This window comes from Argentina silus (assembly GCF_951799395.1).
Source record: "Argentina silus genome assembly, chromosome: 10".
In the NCBI taxonomy this organism is placed as follows: Eukaryota; Metazoa; Chordata; class Actinopteri; order Argentiniformes; family Argentinidae; genus Argentina; species Argentina silus.
The window spans coordinates 7,228,374-7,245,324 of record NC_139664.1 but is presented as its reverse complement, the minus strand read 5'-3'; the positions used below and the strand labels follow the sequence as shown (position 1 = coordinate 7,245,324).

General features: G+C 49.2%; 2 protein-coding genes across 2 annotated transcripts in view; both read left to right on the top strand.

Moving 5' to 3' along the window:
- erfl3 (Ets2 repressor factor like 3) overlaps nt 1-11,061 on the top strand; it is a 14,356-nt gene extending 3,295 nt beyond the window's left edge. The window contains exons 2-4 of the mRNA XM_083678291.1: nt 4,873-4,988; nt 5,260-6,449; nt 6,705-11,061. Coding sequence (XP_083534417.1) covers nt 4,873-4,988; nt 5,260-6,449; nt 6,705-7,430 — 2,032 coding nt within the window. The 3' untranslated portion in view covers nt 7,431-11,061. The remainder of the gene's footprint in view (nt 1-4,872; nt 4,989-5,259; nt 6,450-6,704) is intronic.
- Nucleotides 11,062-14,636: 3,575 nt separating this feature from the next.
- The window catches only part of cicb (capicua transcriptional repressor b), a 39,127-nt gene continuing 36,812 nt past the window's right edge, over nt 14,637-16,951 (top strand). The window contains exon 1 of the mRNA XM_083678612.1: nt 14,637-14,748. The gene's annotated coding sequence lies outside the window, so the exon portion shown is untranslated. The remainder of the gene's footprint in view (nt 14,749-16,951) is intronic.

Genomic DNA, 16,951 nt, shown 5'->3' with positions numbered 1-16,951 from the left:
GGATTAATGGCACTAAAGATTAATGAAGTTATAGCACACACACACACCCGCACATGCACACGCACACACACACACACACAACCGTCCCCATATGGAACACATGGCAGAATAGTGGGCCACCTTGCTCTCAGCATATGGGATAAATCTGGAGACCAAAGACAGTGTGGCACCCAGAACTCCAGCACTTTAACTCCGTATGGCTGGCAGAATCGCGCGCGCGCGCACACACACACACACACACACACACACACACACACACACAACACACACACACACACAGAGAGCTCAAACAATATGCCTGTTTTCAAGCCCCCGCTTCTTTTCACTTTTTTTTTTTTTTATCACCCAGCTTTTGTGATTATTATTGTTACCCTCTTGATCTGACTCTTTCCTGTCTGCCGTGCACATGGTGGAAATTCCCTCTATCAGGAGGAGTGTGTGTGTGTGTGTGTGTGTGTGTGTGTACTTTCCGTTGAGAGGACACAGCCCTTGTCCCTGCGTCATTCACGTCTCCCGCTCCCACGGCCGCTATGAAATTCCCACTCCTGTCGAGAGGATTAGACCCACACTGTGTGTGTGTGTGTGTGTGTGTGTGAGAGTGAGCATGGTCCATAGGGGGTAGAAGGAATGCCAAAGGGATGTGGAATGGGATCCGTTGTTTGTTAGTTTGTTTTTGTTTATTGCGCTTTGAGCAAAATGTGTATAAAAAGCACATTATAAATAAATATATTAGAAGTAGTAGTACTGGGGGTTAATGTGGTTCACAGCACATTAAAGGCAAACCCATTAGGCATATCATAGTTGTCATTAAAAAGAGATGTGCATCCCCAGTCCTCGTGCAGAGGGAGAGGGAGAGAGGGGAAAAAGAGAGAGAGGCGGAGAGAGAAAAAGGAGAGCAAGAGGACACAATGGGATCTGTGTGCTGGGTCGGGCACACAGGGCTCTGGGCTGCATTAGAGCTATGAAACCAGGGGTCGGTCTCCCCCCCCCACCCTCTCACACAAACATGCACACACACTGTATATGGTTTCAAAGTGAGGTGCGCCTACATCTAATGAAAACAAACAGGTTAGTAAAGAGCGTTAATGACTGGAATCATGTTAGAGGCTCTAAACCCACAATGGCCTACATGGCCCCAACCTCTCTGAGATGGGTTGTCCCTACCACAGGTCAGAGGTCACACTCCACACAGCTGGGAGAGATTACCATCCTGCACCCCTCCCTTTACACACACACACACACACACACACACACACATTTCACTCATATACACTCTTACCAACGTATGCCAGCAACGGATGGATACTAATCTCATCAAACAAACATATATGTCAACTTGGGAACCAGTTCTGGTAAACCAGCATACACAACTTCACACCTACACAGACACACCTACACACACACACACAGCATGGTGTTTGATTGAGCAGGACTGCTGTGCCACTTTGATTGGGGCTGTTAGTAGGTCAGAAGCCCTGGCCTCACAACAGATCCCATTGTGTGTTGTGAACGAGGGATAGAGAGAGGGGAGGGAGGGAGAAGGGAACTGGATGAGTTTGTGTTGAGCGAGCGAGCGTGTGTGTGTGTGTGTGTGTGTGTGTGTGTGTGTGTGTGTGTGTATTTGCCAGTATCTGCACGTATGTGTTTCCAGTACGTGTGTGTGTTTTGTGCATCTCATTGTCCAATGTAGAATGGGCCCTTTATTTGCTGTGCGGGCGGAACACACACACACACAAACACACACACACACACACACGAGCCGCACACACACCCGGAGTACGCTCGAGCACACGCTCGCACCCAGAGAGCATGTGACCAGCCTAATCAGACTCTAGCCAGATCCACATCTATACACACACACGCCCCCCCCCCCCCCCCCCCTCCCCCCTCCACACACACACACACACACACACAGCATGTGACCACCTGACCAATCAGACTCTTCTCCACACAAAAACACACACATTGTTATTTACTCTTACAGCATACAAAATACACACACACACACACACACAAATACTAGAATATATAGATCTATATAATAGAGTATAAAGATCAGTACACGCACACACTAGAACTCATACGCAAACCGACGTCACACACACCTCTATTCACTCTGCAGTACTGTACTCTCTCACGTGCATGGGTCACACACCTGAGTGTGAGCAGCTGGTGCCGGTGTTGCGTGCGTGCGTGTGTGCGTGCGTGTGTGTGTGTGTGCGAGCGAGAGAGAGTGTGTATGTACGCGCCAGCCAGCACTCGCTGACAAAAGAGGCAGAAAATAAACAGAGGCTCATGGGAGGCATTGTAATCCTGACTTCCTGTCACAGTCAGCGCCTATTTTCTGCACAACAACAATAGGCAGGCACAGTGTGAGTGTGCACGTGTGCTTGCGTGTGTGCGTAGAGACACCAGCTATATCAGAGGAGACCCCAGATTCAGTGCAGCCAGGAGTGTGTGGACAGCAGCAATGAGACACTTGACACACTGTAGATACAGTGCCTTCTGTTGTCTTGTTGGAGAGGAGAGGAGCCGGATGATTATCTGGACGAGCCTTGTTTTAAATGTTCCTGGAGATGCACCAGAACAGCAACACGTGACATGGGGTAGATAGATAGATAGATAGATCACCCTTGTGGAAGATGAGACAATTTAATTCTCCTCCCCTCATCCGTCCATCCTTCCTTGGAAAAGTCATCCAATTTTGTAGAATTCCTGGTAGGTTCCATGTCGGTCCCGTGCGTTCCTCTTTCATCTGTCTCTCTCTCATGTTCCTCTCCTTCTCTTCTCAGATCAGACAGTTTACCCTCAGCCGTGTGTAATCACAGATGTAATCCCTGTTCCTGTCTTGCAATCACACACACACACACTCCCAGAACAACCACTAAACCACCATATCTCTTCCTGGAAGGCTTTAACACTAAATCCCCACTTTCATTGTTGTTCGATCTCATCTGATTTGTGTGTGTGTGGGTGTGTGTGTGTGTGTGTGTGTGTGTGGGGTGGTGGGCAGCTAAACGCCAGACGCTCAAAGAATCTCTTTCTTCTCTTTTGAAGTCAGTTCAAATGCTCTTCAAAGTGTTCCCTCAGTCTGACTATGTGACGGCTGAGAGAGGGGGGGGGGGGGGGGGAGAGAGAGGAGGAGAGAAGGTGGCTGGAGTTCTATAGCACCAGTTGTAGTGTGCTTCCTACGTTTTTTCATAGACTATACATGTGTACGTGTGTCCGTCCGCACGTGCACGAGGATTGTTCTGTGAGAGTGTGAGACCTTTCTGCTGTATACATTTTTCATGAAAATGATAGTCCTCTCTATAAGTCCACTGGAGCTCTCCCAGACACAAGAGTTTTCCATGCGCGTCCCTCCCCAGTCCATTCACTGTAAATATTTAGCAGTGTGATGGTTAACATTCCCCCTCTCCTCTCCTCTCCTCTCCTCTTCCATCCCCACTCCTATCCTCTCCTAACCTCCCCCCCACCTCTTCACTCCCTCTCCCTCTCCTCTCCTCTCCTCTCCTCTCCTCCTCATCCCCTCTTTCACTCAGAAGCAGCAGAGTGTGTGCCCTACAGCTGAAATGACATGCTGCTTTTGTGGCTGGCGTAAACAATGTTTTCAACAGTGCAGGCCTGTCCTGTCTCCATCGCCCCGGGGAAGGAGGAAGGGAGAGGGGGATTAAGAGGGGGGGGATAAGAAAGAGAGACAGAGAGAGAGAGAATGATGAGATACAGAGGGAACGGGATGGGAGGGGGGGAGAAGGAGAGAGAGAGAGAGCAACAGTCTGCCACACACAAAGAGCCAACAAGTCTGTAATAAGAGGGGGAGAAGGCAGGGAGGCCCCAGTGAAGATAACAGCCATACAGGATAATGACAGTTACACTGACTCCCAGCCACAGATCCTACTGTATTACCAACAGAGCCATAACCCCTTATCTCTATCCCTCTCTCTCTGTCTCTCCATGTCTCTCTCTGTCTCTCCCTTGTGTCTCTCTCTCTCCCTCTCTCCCTGTGTATCTCGCTCTCTCTCTCCCTACAGTAACGTAATGTACTGTACAGCCAGTTTCCATACCACAACATTGAGACATGCACAACAATGCTGACCCATGCATAATCTCTTAAACCAGCTTTTCACACCCATTCAGGGACTGCGGTTGGACTGGGATGTGGGGAGGGGGGGGGGGGGTGTCTAGAGCAGGGCACACACACAAACAACAAACAAACACACACACACACACACTCTTCGTCACACACACTCAGAGGGGCAGTGGACACGGATACAGAGGTTATATAAAGGGATGTGGAGATGGGAAGAAAAAGGAAAGATGTTATATAAAGGTTCATATAAATGGAGACTTATAGACAGCCAAGGGACAAAGAATGGCCATTACATAAACAGATAAAAGCAGGGGAGAATTATTGGTGGGCTTAGTTTGGTGTTATATAAAGAGAGAGACTATTTAATAGGCCTGTGTGTGTGTGTGTGTGTGTGTGTGTGTGTGTGTGTGTTGAATCCAGAGCTATCATAAAAAGACCCTGACTATTGTACCTCCTGCCTCTGTTTTGACTGGATTTGGATGGATGCACAATTACGGATTACACAAACACACATACAATTACACACACACAGACATGGTACATTCATATAGGCTGGCGATAGACCAAGGCCAATGCAGCTCAGGTTGATTCCGGCAACGTGTGTGTGTGTGTCTCCATCACTCCCTCTGCTTGTGTTTGCTTTGTTGGAGTGTGGAGTGATGTGACAGACCTGTATGTGGGAGTGGGTGAGCGTGGCTGTGGTGGCTGATGAATGTCATTTCACCGAGGGGGTCCTGGACAGAGAATAACCCCATGTTGTTTCTCTGTTCATCTCCCTGCAGGTATTACTACAACAAGAGGATCCTTCACAAGACTAAAGGGAAGAGGTTCACCTACAAGTTCAACTTCAACAAGCTGGTCCTGGTCAACTACCCCTTCATAGACATGGGCTCCACAGGTAAGACTCGCTCCCTGCGTGCGTGCGTGCGTGCGTGTGTGTGTGCGAAGCCATCACAGACATTACTAAAGCCTACAATGGATGCTTGCCTAATCCCATATCATTACTCTGGGGAAGAGTGTAAATTACCCCTCACCATTTTCTCTCTCTCTCCCTCCCTCCTTTTCTGGTCTCCTCTCTCTCTCTCCTCCCTTTCTATCTACATCCCTCCCTCTCTCTCTCTCCCTCCCTCCCTCCCTCCCTCTCTCCCTCTCTCTCTCCTCGTCTCCAGGTAGTGGTGTTCCCCAGAGCGCCCCTCCGGTCCCCACCGGCGCCAGCAATCACTTCCGCTTCCCGCCCTCCACGCCGTCCGACGTGCTCTCGCCCAACGAGGACCTCCGCAGCCCCGGGGGCGTGTTCAGCGCCGTGGCTCGGCGAATGGCGCGCGGCTCAGTGAGCGACTGCAGCGACGGCACCTCGGTCAACTCTGAGATCGAGGAGGGCACCGGGGGAGGAGGGGAAGACAGAGGGGGAGACAGAGGGCTTGGTGGTGGAGGAGGGGGAGGAGGAGGAGGAGGAGGAGGGCCGGGGGGAGTAGGCTACAGAGCCATGATACACCCCCGTCTCTCCCATGAGTCTCTGTTCCGTATGTATCCCGCCCACTCCCGCGGCCCACAGGGACACCGCGTCCACCCTGACTCCCTGTCCCCCTTCCCTGTGTCCCCCCTGCCCGGCCCGGGGGGCTCTGGCCTCCTGGCTCCCCCCCTCTCCCCGGCTCTGTCCATGACCCCCTCCTCCCACCTGGCCTACACCCCGTCCCCGTCCCTTTCCCCCATGCTGGGCTCCCACTTCTCCTTCAACCCGGAGGACATGAAGCGCTACCTGCAGGCCCACACCCAGAGCGTCTTCAACTACCACCTCAGCCCGCGCGCCTTCCTGCACTACCCCAACATCGTCATCCCCCAGCCCCACCGCCTCGCCCAGGACAAGAACCTGGGAGCGGGGGAGAGGGGCGGAGGCGGAGGAGGAGAGAGGGGAGAGAGAGGAGGAGAGAGGGAGAGGGAGAGAGAGAGGGGGGGAGAACGCTCAGGTCTTAATAACCACCACCACCACCCGGCCATATCCCACTCCTCCCACCCTCACCCCCACTCCGCTCACCCCCACTCTCACCCTCACTCGGCTCACCCACACCCCCACCCCCACTCCCACCCCATCCACCACCCCCTGCACCTAGGCGAGGAGCCCCCCCACATGTCGCCGTTCAAGTTCAAGCTCCAGCCCCCTCCGCTAGGGAGGAAGCAGAGGGACACAGGGAACCCCAGGCAGAGCTCTCTGTCCTCGGGCTCGGGGTCCCTGTCCTCGTCAGGTCTGGGCTCCTCTCTATCGTTCGGCAGTGACCTGAGCTCAGCAGGCGGGTCAGGCCTCGTCTCCAACTCCTCTTCTACTGGGTCGCTGAACAGCGCCGGGCTGCCCAAGATCAAGGTGAGACGCCACAGGGTTGGGCCCTGCAACCCCACTACATTGCCTCCGTTTTACTGATCTGAGGTCGGACTGGAGGAGGTGCAAGCAACAGCCCAATGTAGTCCTCACACCTAGCCTAGTTATCTTAGATGTACAACGTGGATTGAGTGGAGTGGCAGGGAAAAGGGAATGGAAGGAATCATTATTTCATTTCTGCTAATCTAAACATCAATGACTGACATACCATCTTCTTCTCTTCTCTTCTCCTGTGTCTAGGTGGAGCCCATCTCCGACATCGAGTCCGAGGAGGAAGTGGAAGTCACCGACATCAGCGACGAGGACCCCGACGACCGCGACGAAGAGTTCAACCTCTTCTCCCCTCGGCACCCCCTCCCCCTCTCTCGACCCCTCCACCCCCACCACCACCACCACCACCTCAACGGCACGGCGGCCGCCCACCCCCACCCCCACCCCCACCCCCACGCCGACGAAGACCTGGACGAGGATGTGTTCAAGACCCCTGCGCCCCCACCTCCTGGGCTGCTGCCCTTCTTCACACACGGGCACACACACTCCCACATACACCGCGGACCCCCGGTCCTGAAGAGTGAACCGGCCGAGCCGGGCGACAACACTCCTCCTCCCCAGACGGCGGCGGCGGTAGCGGGACCCCCCCAGACCAAGTGCATCCCCCTCAAGCTGCGCTTCAAACGGCGCTGGAGCGAAGACCAGCGCATGGAGGCCTCCCAGGAGGAGTCGGACGACAAGAAAGTACGAGGGGAGGAGAAGGAGAGGGAAAGAGAAAGAGAAAGAGAGAGTGAGAGGGAAAGGGAGAGGGAGAGGGAGAAGAACGGGAGGATGGAGGAGAACGGGACGGGGAGCGGGGAGGGGGACAGCCCGCCCCCCCATGGGTATGAGTGTCTGCCGCTGGCACAGAGGAGAGTGAGCGCCGACCTGCACCGGGCCACCGCCCAACTGTCTCTGGAGAACAAGGACTGCTGATCTACACACACACACACACACACACCCAACACTAATGCTCCAGTACCAGTCAGTGATGGTACAGGACTGTGTAAATTAGTTCTTTATTGTCTCCCCACCCCCACACTGACAGCCCTGTCCTACACCTGGGCTTACTCCGACTCCAGACTCCCCAAGCCAGCTTTCAACTGAGAACACAGCCCCTACACACACACACACACACACACACACTCAAACACAGCCCTGTTCTGTCAGACCCACCACCCCCAACTCTGAACGACCCCCCTACCTCCTCCTGTACCAGACCCCCCCCCCCCTCTCTGAGACTGTTCAAGAGAAGAAGAGGGGAGAGGGGGCACACAGGTCAAGCAAGCCCAGACACAATGACTGAAACAGGGGAAGAATCAGGGTGAGATGCCCCAGTGTTTTGTGCCTGGAACCCCAGCCTTGCTCCAACGCCCAACCCTCCAGCCCCTAACCCTAAGCCCCAGCCCAAGCCCAAGCCCCACACCTCTCCTGCCTTCTGGCCCCCACATTTAGGGTTAGACTCTTCTCTCCTCAGGGGACCCTTATCTCTGACAGCCCAGCTATATAGAAGCGGAGGACCAGATTTCTTAGATTTTATTTTTGTATAGAAATGAACAGGGCTTCTTTAAGTGCCTGTATCGAAAACACCCAGCCCTCTAGAGAACAAAAGAGAGAGAGAAATAGATGGAACGAGAGAAGGATAGAAGGAGGACAGCATAGGTATCCCCCCCTGCTCCTCACCCAATAGAATCATAGCAAAGGTGGGCAAACAGTTGGGCAGCAGAATTCCTGTCCTCCCGTCTGATCTTCAAGCCAGGACTGTGGGAACTGGCAAAAACTCCTTGCAAAACTGGCCACTCCACTCAGGGAAGCCGCTTGCTGTACTTAACTGGACACACACACACACACACACACACACACACACACACACACACACACCCTCAGTCAGGACCCAGCTGGTGGTGATAAGTGGACAGTGAATGGAACTTTGGGACGTGGAAGCGTTGCTCTTAGACTGCTGCATAAGGGCGCTGCTACTCAAGGACCACACACACACACACACGCTCTTTCTCCCTCTCCCTCGCTTTCTGACATACTCTTCTGTTAGAAGAACCACAACTGTTGTATCCCCCTCTCTTTCTGTCTTTCTCTCCCTCACCCCCCCCCCCCCCCCCCCCCTCTCTTGTGGAACATCCTTCATTGAATCATGATTCACCAAGACAAGATGAAGGGAAGAGAGGGTGAAGAGGGGAGGACAAAAGTGGTGGAGGGAGGAGGTTTAGCAGTGGCTCTGGTGTTTATGAACTGTGAGGGGGGGGGAGGGGGGGAGGGGGGGGGCTCTATTCTAACAATCATAGTCTGATAGTGTTACCAGCAAAAGAAACACACACACACACACACACACAGACACACACACACCACTGCCTTTAGCTTCTCAACTTGCTCTCTCTCCCCGGGCCTCCCGTTTTCCCATTGTGACCTCCTCCTCAGAATCTAGCAGAGCATTGTGGGAGGTGTAGTTCTTCCCCATATGCTAAACTGCAAAGCTAACCTGTAGTTGAGTGGGAGAGCCTGAGAACCAGGGAGAGTGAGGAAAGTTCTAGACCTCACACACACTGCCTCTCTATGCCTTGTTTTTATAGTATGTACAAACTCTTTACATAAGTCAAAATCTTGAGAGAGAAAAAAAATTCTGACTGAAATATACACACACACACATATATTACACATTATATATTGTATATGAAATTATAAGCGGAGATTTTAAAAGACCATAGCATTTAATGAAATTACAGATTCAGGATTCTTTTTCTTAGTGATTATTTTGAGATGTCAGGAGGGGGGCGGGGTGCAGATGGTGCTTCCTGCTTCTTGTCAGGTAATTGTCACGGTGGGACGGAGATGGAGGGGGTGGAAAGGGGGTCCAATTTCTTTGACATTCTCACGGGGGGGGGAAACTAGCAGAAGAAAAACACCACCGGACAGACACAAGAAGCTTAGCCATTCAAATGAATGAGTGACACTGTACACTGAATCTACAGTAGTTGTCCTTCTGGCACGGAGCGCTCTGCTCTTCCCTAGCGCTCCAGCCACTAGCCAGCATACTCCATACTCCAACTCCTCCTTGGCCTGCAAGAGCTGCACTGACCTGGGAAGGCTGCATTAGTCTCACCTTTAGTACACTTCTCTGGCCTCACTTTTAGTACACTTCTCTGGCCTCACCTTAGTACACTTCTCTGGCCTCACCTTAGCACATTTCTCTCACTGTGGTACACTTCTCTGTCTAAGACTCTAACCGTACCAGTGTGAGTAAGCCTAGGGTGAGCCGGGGCTATTAGTGAACTGGAAATCCTGCCTTTTCTCAGCTTTAGGCCAGTTAGCGTAATGCTCAGAGTTCAGAGACTGGATTATGGTCTCCTGTCTTGGTGGTGGGGTAGGAGAAGGGGGGGTAAGGGGTTACTGATTACTCTGAGAAGTGAAAGCTGGGAGTAAGACATGTGAGGCTTCACCTGAAATACCCTCTCTCTCTCTCTCACACACACACACACACACACACACACACTTGGATTCTCCAGTCTCACACGCTGTGCCCCAACTCCGCTGCGCCTTTGATGTTGGTATTTTTTTTCGATCCTGGAGCGTATGGGTTCTAAAGCCAGGTTAAACTGCCCTCTGATTGGTCAAGTCTTTCATGTTGACTCACAGCTCGCCCAGAGCCAACCAGCCTGAGCCCCAGACGGAATGAGTGAGTCAGGGCTTTGACAGGGAACCCTGGGATAGCTGGCCTCCAGGCAGGTGTGTGGTTGAGCTGATCAAATCTTCTTATCAGACTCCTCCTGTGATAGTCTGCCCAGGTGTTGTCGTGATGTGACCACACACACACACACACACACACACACACACACACTGCCCCCCTTTCCTGACCCCCACCATGTCCCGTGTCTGTATTTGAACTGACAGCTGCCTTATTACTACTTTTCATATCGAAGCAACAGACTGGGCATCACGCTGCCTGCTCTGCTTTCTCTCTCTCTTTATCTCTATCTCCTTCCCTCTTTTTTCCCTCTCTATCTATCGCAAGCATTGTCTACCTGGCTGCTAACTGTAGTATGATCTGACTCAATCATGATTATACGGGATGAGATTAAATCTCTGGGGGGGGTTTTTCCTGAGAATACCGATGATTTCTACTGGACCTGTCATGTCCTGTGTCAGATCTGAGAACACAGTTAGGAGAGGGTCGGCAAACCAATATTAAAGATCTCTTTTAGTCAAGTCATTTAAAATTCCCCCCAATGTTCTTTTCCTTTCTGATGTCAATATTGCTGTTTATTATTATTATTATTATTATTATTGTTGTTATTATTGTTATTGTTGGATTATTTACCCCCCCGCCCCCCCTCCCTTATTATTACATAGCTCTGCTAGCTATTGCTTCTGCGTTGTGTACATCACATTCAGTGATGTGGACCCCTCTCCTCGATGCTTTTTGACCCCTTCCAGCTCCATTATCTCCCCCTCCCCTGTCTTTGGTGTAGTTTTTACATTTGTAAGATAAACTAAAAGTGTAATATTAATTCTGAGAGCGGTTGTTATGGTGACAGAGAAATAACAGGAGGGGATTGAGAGGGAGGGCTGGGGAGGGAGGGGATTTTATTTGGGGGGGGGGGGGGGGGAGGGGTATGATTTTATCTTGTCATGTATTGTAATTTTTATTTTATAATGTTACTTTTCTCTCTTGCTCTTGTATATTTTTTCATTTTTGGGGATTGTATCATTTAAAAGAAAAAAAAGATGTGTATTGTTTTACTGTGTAAAATCTCTTTTTTTTTTTCTCTCTCTCTCCCTCTTTCACTCTCTCCTTTCTCTCTCCCATTTCTCCCCCTCTCTCTAAGCGGTTGTATAACACTCAGATGGAGAGAGGAGATTTAATACCATGATGTAACATTGAATTTCTCTTCTTTAATTCTTTCGTGTTTATTTTTTTGTTTTTTTCAAACTTGTAATTAAGCTGTAATCAGGGTTAATTAAAACTGGTTAAAAACCAATATCCTTGTCTGTGGTTTGTTTACGTCTGGTTGTTTTTCCTCCAGTATTTATGAATGAGAATAGGGTTATGACAGACAGGATTTTCATTTCATACATGTTTATAAACAAAAGATTAACCCCTCATCCCTTCGTCTTAGACAATGGGTAGATTTTAATCTCATCAAACAAACGTATGTGTCAGTTTAGGAACCAGTTCTGGTACACACACACACACACACACACACACAGAGCTCCAGTGATGGAGAAGCATCAGGTTATTTGCTCAGAGTGCATGATGAGGAAAAGCACTTTGTCAGTGCCCACCCGTCCACATGATGCTCTCATACTGTAGCTGATGCGCACACACACACACACACACACACTTCTACCTTTTGGTGTGACGTCAATGGCTGGCCTGTCTAATGGGAGATAGTCGTCAGAGATGGGAAGGAGGCTTTGAGCCACAGGGGGAGTGTGTAAGGGCCATTATACATGATTGTTATTATATATTCCTCATCATTGTGTGCCATGGTTATTTGGCTTCTTGTAGATTGTAATCCATAATACGTATGCACAATACAGAATTGTTGTGCATTTAGTGTCAGCAATTTCAATGTATGAACTGTATTATTATTATTTTTGGCTATTGCCAGGAAAGGACTTTGATTGTTGTCATTATTATGTCAAACAGCCTTTCTCGGTCCAGCTCCTTAGTCACATGTTTAAGTGCATAATAACTTTCATTATTCCCCACTTTAACCTTGGTCGGGTCAGTGTGGCGGTGATCCAGGTGACAGGTGACACTGACAGGTGTAGTGATTTGCAGTGGGGGTTCCAGGCCCCTCGCTGTCGGAATGCAGCACCCCAGTCAGACACACACACACACACACACACACAGGTGTTCTGTTCAAATGGAGAGAGAGAAGGTGAAGGAGAGAGAGCAGGAGACCACAGCAACCACACCGCTCTCTCACTTGCACCACTTCCCACCTTGCTCGCTCTTTTACAGCGCATGCTTTCGTGGAAACACTTCTGCACGTCTCACTATACTTATACACACACTTACACTCTCACACATACACACACTTACACTCTCACACATACACACACTCACTCACTCTCATACTATACTTACTATGCATTATGTACAGACTGTCATATACATACTACAAAAATGTTCATGCATATTTTCATACATACTGAGACATACTGTATCCACACAGACTCACATGAATATGGATACACACACTCTCTCTTTGAGAGTTGCAGATGTGCCGTTCTTTCTGCACACACACACACACACAGAGCAGCACTTACCCTGCACCTTAGCCACATCCTCTCCTGTACAGAGAACAACTGCTCCTCTCAACCGCAACAGACACAAGTGCGACAATATGACAGTGACATTACAATTTCTCGCGACACACACACACACACACACACACACACACACACACACACACACACACACACATAGCTCTACTACTATGGCTCTAGTTGTAGTTAGATTCAGTTCCAGTGTTATCTTGTTGTATCAGGACTATCTAGATTCCAGGAATTGAAGTTTACCCCTGGAGAAATGATACATACATACAAAATAACTTTCAAATATTATTGAAGAGTTGAGAACTATGAACAAAGTTAGGTAAGAGGTGTTCTTGCTGTCATTATGTGAAGGATATCCCCATCTGCTGTTGAAAATAGGGAACTGCAGGCGAAGGCAACCCAATAATCAAAACCTACCAAACTCTATTCACTTGCAACAGTGTCTTGATTCAGGCATAACAACTACGCAACAAATGTTTTTGGTTTGTTTGTTAAAGTGTAATGTACTAACATAGATAGAAACCTTATAGGTACTGAATTGAGGCAGGGGTTTCACAGAGAAAAATGTACAGCATAACAAAGTGAGTAATAATTAATTTTTCTTTTCAACTATTATATTTACAATTTTTAGTGCACACTGTATTGGAGTCAGAAAGAGAAATAGCTACTGGTATTATCATATCACACCAAGGCCCTGGCTCTACTTAACCCTTTCAGCACATAATCATCGCCGTAGCGTCAACAGATTCCTAGCTAGCAATGACCTCAACCTTGGCCATCCACACATCTCCAGCTATGCCAGCTCCCTGACTTGTCTCTCACTCATAAATGGAGGCATCTGTTTGACAAGGGCCTCTTCCACATCAGAACACTGTCCTGTGTGTGCTGACTAATATATATGACATCTATCCCCGGGAACAGCTGAATGGTGTCAGGTTACTGTGTCACAGAATGCAGTTAACACACAGGGCCCACTGTACTGTGTTATGGATCGTGTGGCAGTTGGCCCCTTTTACGACCTCCGTTAGAGGGTTTAATGATGCTATTAGGTTCTGCTTGCAGCGTGCTGTTTTTCTAGCTTTTCACCAATGTCCTGTTGCGGTAGCAAATCATTGACAGAGACACATGTCCTCTCACCTAGGCTATCCAGGCTGTACTCAAATGTGCTTTTATATTCTTTATGATTTGGCCTTAGATGCATCACTAAGTAAGTGGCAAGTTGCACATTTTTGAAAAGCATCTGTTGTTCATGAAATGGCTGCTGTCACGAGATCTTGCAGCAAATTAGTCACAGCTCTCTCTGTGAGAGGCTCTCTCTCTCTCTACCTCTCTCTCTCTCACTCGCTCACTCACTCTCTCTATTGCTCTCTCTCTCTCTTGCTCACTATTTCTCTCTGTCTCTTGCACACTATCTTGCCCCCCCCCCTCTCTCTCTCTCTCACACACACACACACACAGCGAGATCACCCTAAGATTTATACTGGCTTCATTTCTTGTTGCCCTAATGTACCTGAATATCAACTGTCATCTGGTAGTATCAGATGATGCAATACCAGGCCAGACCATAGAACTACTGTTTTCCCTCCTCCCCTCTTCTCTCCCAAATCCTCCTCACACTTCCACAGGATCATCTATCAGTCTTAATGAGTCCTGATTGCCCTTTGGGGTGGGTGGGGGGGGGGAGTGTTGGGGAAGTGTGTGTGGTTAGAGCAGGCAGCCTGAGAAGCTGTCAAGACTAGTGTGTAACCAGGAACAAGCAGCAGACTCGCCCTCCCCTGACACACAATACAATACACAAGCTTGTACAGGAATGCAGTCCTTCCATGTAAGCCCAGGGCAAAGCAGCATAGAGAGAGGAGGAGTGGGGAAAACAAACGGAGCACATCTCTATTGAAAAGATTTTCGTAGTACATAAAAAACATGTGACGTGTGTAGTTGTGTGTGTTCTATTTCTATGGTAAGTGGAGCCTCCTTTGTCCTAAGGATCTTCTTCTTGCGTTTGTGAAGGTTAGCCGTGTCGACGTACTGTCAGCTAGTGACGCTACAGAGCAAACCTCTCCAACTGAGAGAGGACTGGGATTGTGATTGTGTTCCGAGTGAAACTGCTTGTGTGATAAACGTTCTATTTCTATGGTAACTAGAGGAGTGTGAGAGGAGTTTCCTACACGGACTGAGGGAGTTGTTGTGGAAGGAAAGTTATGGTTTACTAACAGGGTGCTAGGTCAATGTGGCTGGGTCAGGGGTGAGGGGTCATAAGTGAGAAGTTATGCTACTGTGAGTGTCTGCCGTACAGGAGCCAGAGCTGTTGGACATTCCTGAGGTCTGCCTGAGCAGCAAGGGTCACAGCCTGGGGCCACGCATGGAGTAGAGGAGGGAGGGAGAGGGTGTATGTGTGTGTATGTATGTGTGTGTGTGTGTGTGTGTGTGTGTGTGTGTGTGTGTGTGTGTGTGTGTCTGTGTGTCTGTGTCTGTGTCTGTGTCTGTGTCTGTGTGTGTGTGTGTGTGTGTGTGTGTGTGTGTGTGGCCGATTATTCAAACTTATGTCAACTGCAATAGAATGTGTTCCTATACATCATATGAATATACCTCTTCAATATCTGTTGCTCCTAATAGTCAGTTCATTGCTGTCCAGTGAAGCACTATCCTCAAATTTCTATTGAAAAGCGATTTCTCTTTCTCTTTCCTTTGCTTCATGCCGCTACCTTCTCATCTGTCGCTTTATCTCTCTCTCTGCCCTCCTCCCATCCCTCTCTCTCTCTCTCTCTCTCTCTCTCTCTCTCTCTCTCTATTTACTTTATTCGTTAGTTCAATTGCTGTCTGTCTCCGTGGTAGCGACAGGCCAATCGGATGACCTCCAACTCAGCGGGAGGGGGTGGGTCTCTGACATTTGATTGACAGGACAGCAATGTGGCTATACAGAGGGGGCGTTGTCAGGGTGAGGGGTGAAGGTCAGAGGTCAGCCTCCTGGGGAGAGAGGGAGAGGGGGGAGACTTGCTAACGAGGGAGGAAAGAGCATTGCACAGCTATGTCGTCATCCACACAGTAAAGGACTCTTTCTACCTTTAAGTAAACAAGTTATTCTGCCTGGTTGCGGGAGGGCAAAGTTGGGGTTGATTACTAGCGAAGTAAATGAATCAGATGTTTTGCATTTCTCAACTTGAGTTGATGAATGCCTTCATGGGGGTACCTGCCAATGTCATTAGCATTATTATTTGTGTAAAGTGGGACCTTACACTCAGCTTTTCTGTTTATGTGTTGATGTTTTCAGATGATGTGACACAAATTCAAAAGGTGATAGCATCTCAATGGCTTTGGGCAGTAATCCAACTATACAAAGTAAGTATAATATGTTTTCCAATAATCAAGCCAGTATTTCCAAGAAGAAAGGGAGCAGGGAAGTCCAAGTTTCAGCCTGAGAAGCTATGTGTCTGTAGTCTGTGGTGGAGGATGGGCAAAGACTCATGCTTCATCAGCACTACCAGTGGCTTACTGATTCTGCAGAGATGGAAACTAGCTTGTTCCCAGACAGACAGGCAGGCGGGAAAGCAGACAGACAGACAGACAGACAGACAGACAGACAGACAGACAGAGTGTCGTGGGGCAAAGAATAATGTTTTGCACATGCACATCTGCTGGAATCGAGCCTGGGCTCCTGCACATGCCACAAGACCATGCTAGCTTGCTAAAGAGGCACTCCCTTGGGGAGCAAGTCTTCAGGTCTAAGGAAAGGTCATCACACAAGCTTGGTTAACCAAACCACCTCCATTATACATGAACACTGTGTACAGACACAGATACACACACACACACACACACACACACACACACACACACACACACACACACAGCAAGCAAGCAAGCTCTTAAACATTTCTTTAATGCACTTACTTGTATATATCACATTGCAGTGTGGTCTGTTCACCGCTAGGTGTCTCTCTCCCAGACCCTTTACAACTACAGCATCTTCCCCTCTCTCTCTCTCTCTCTCTCTCTCTCTCTCTCTCTCTCACACACACACACACACACACACACACACACACACACACACACACACTATGATATATTATGAACACATAATGCTTCTCTCTCACCTGACCCTCTAACCCTTAACATTTATTTTTGTTTCTGAGCTGAGAAATTCAACTTTTTCAGCCTTATCT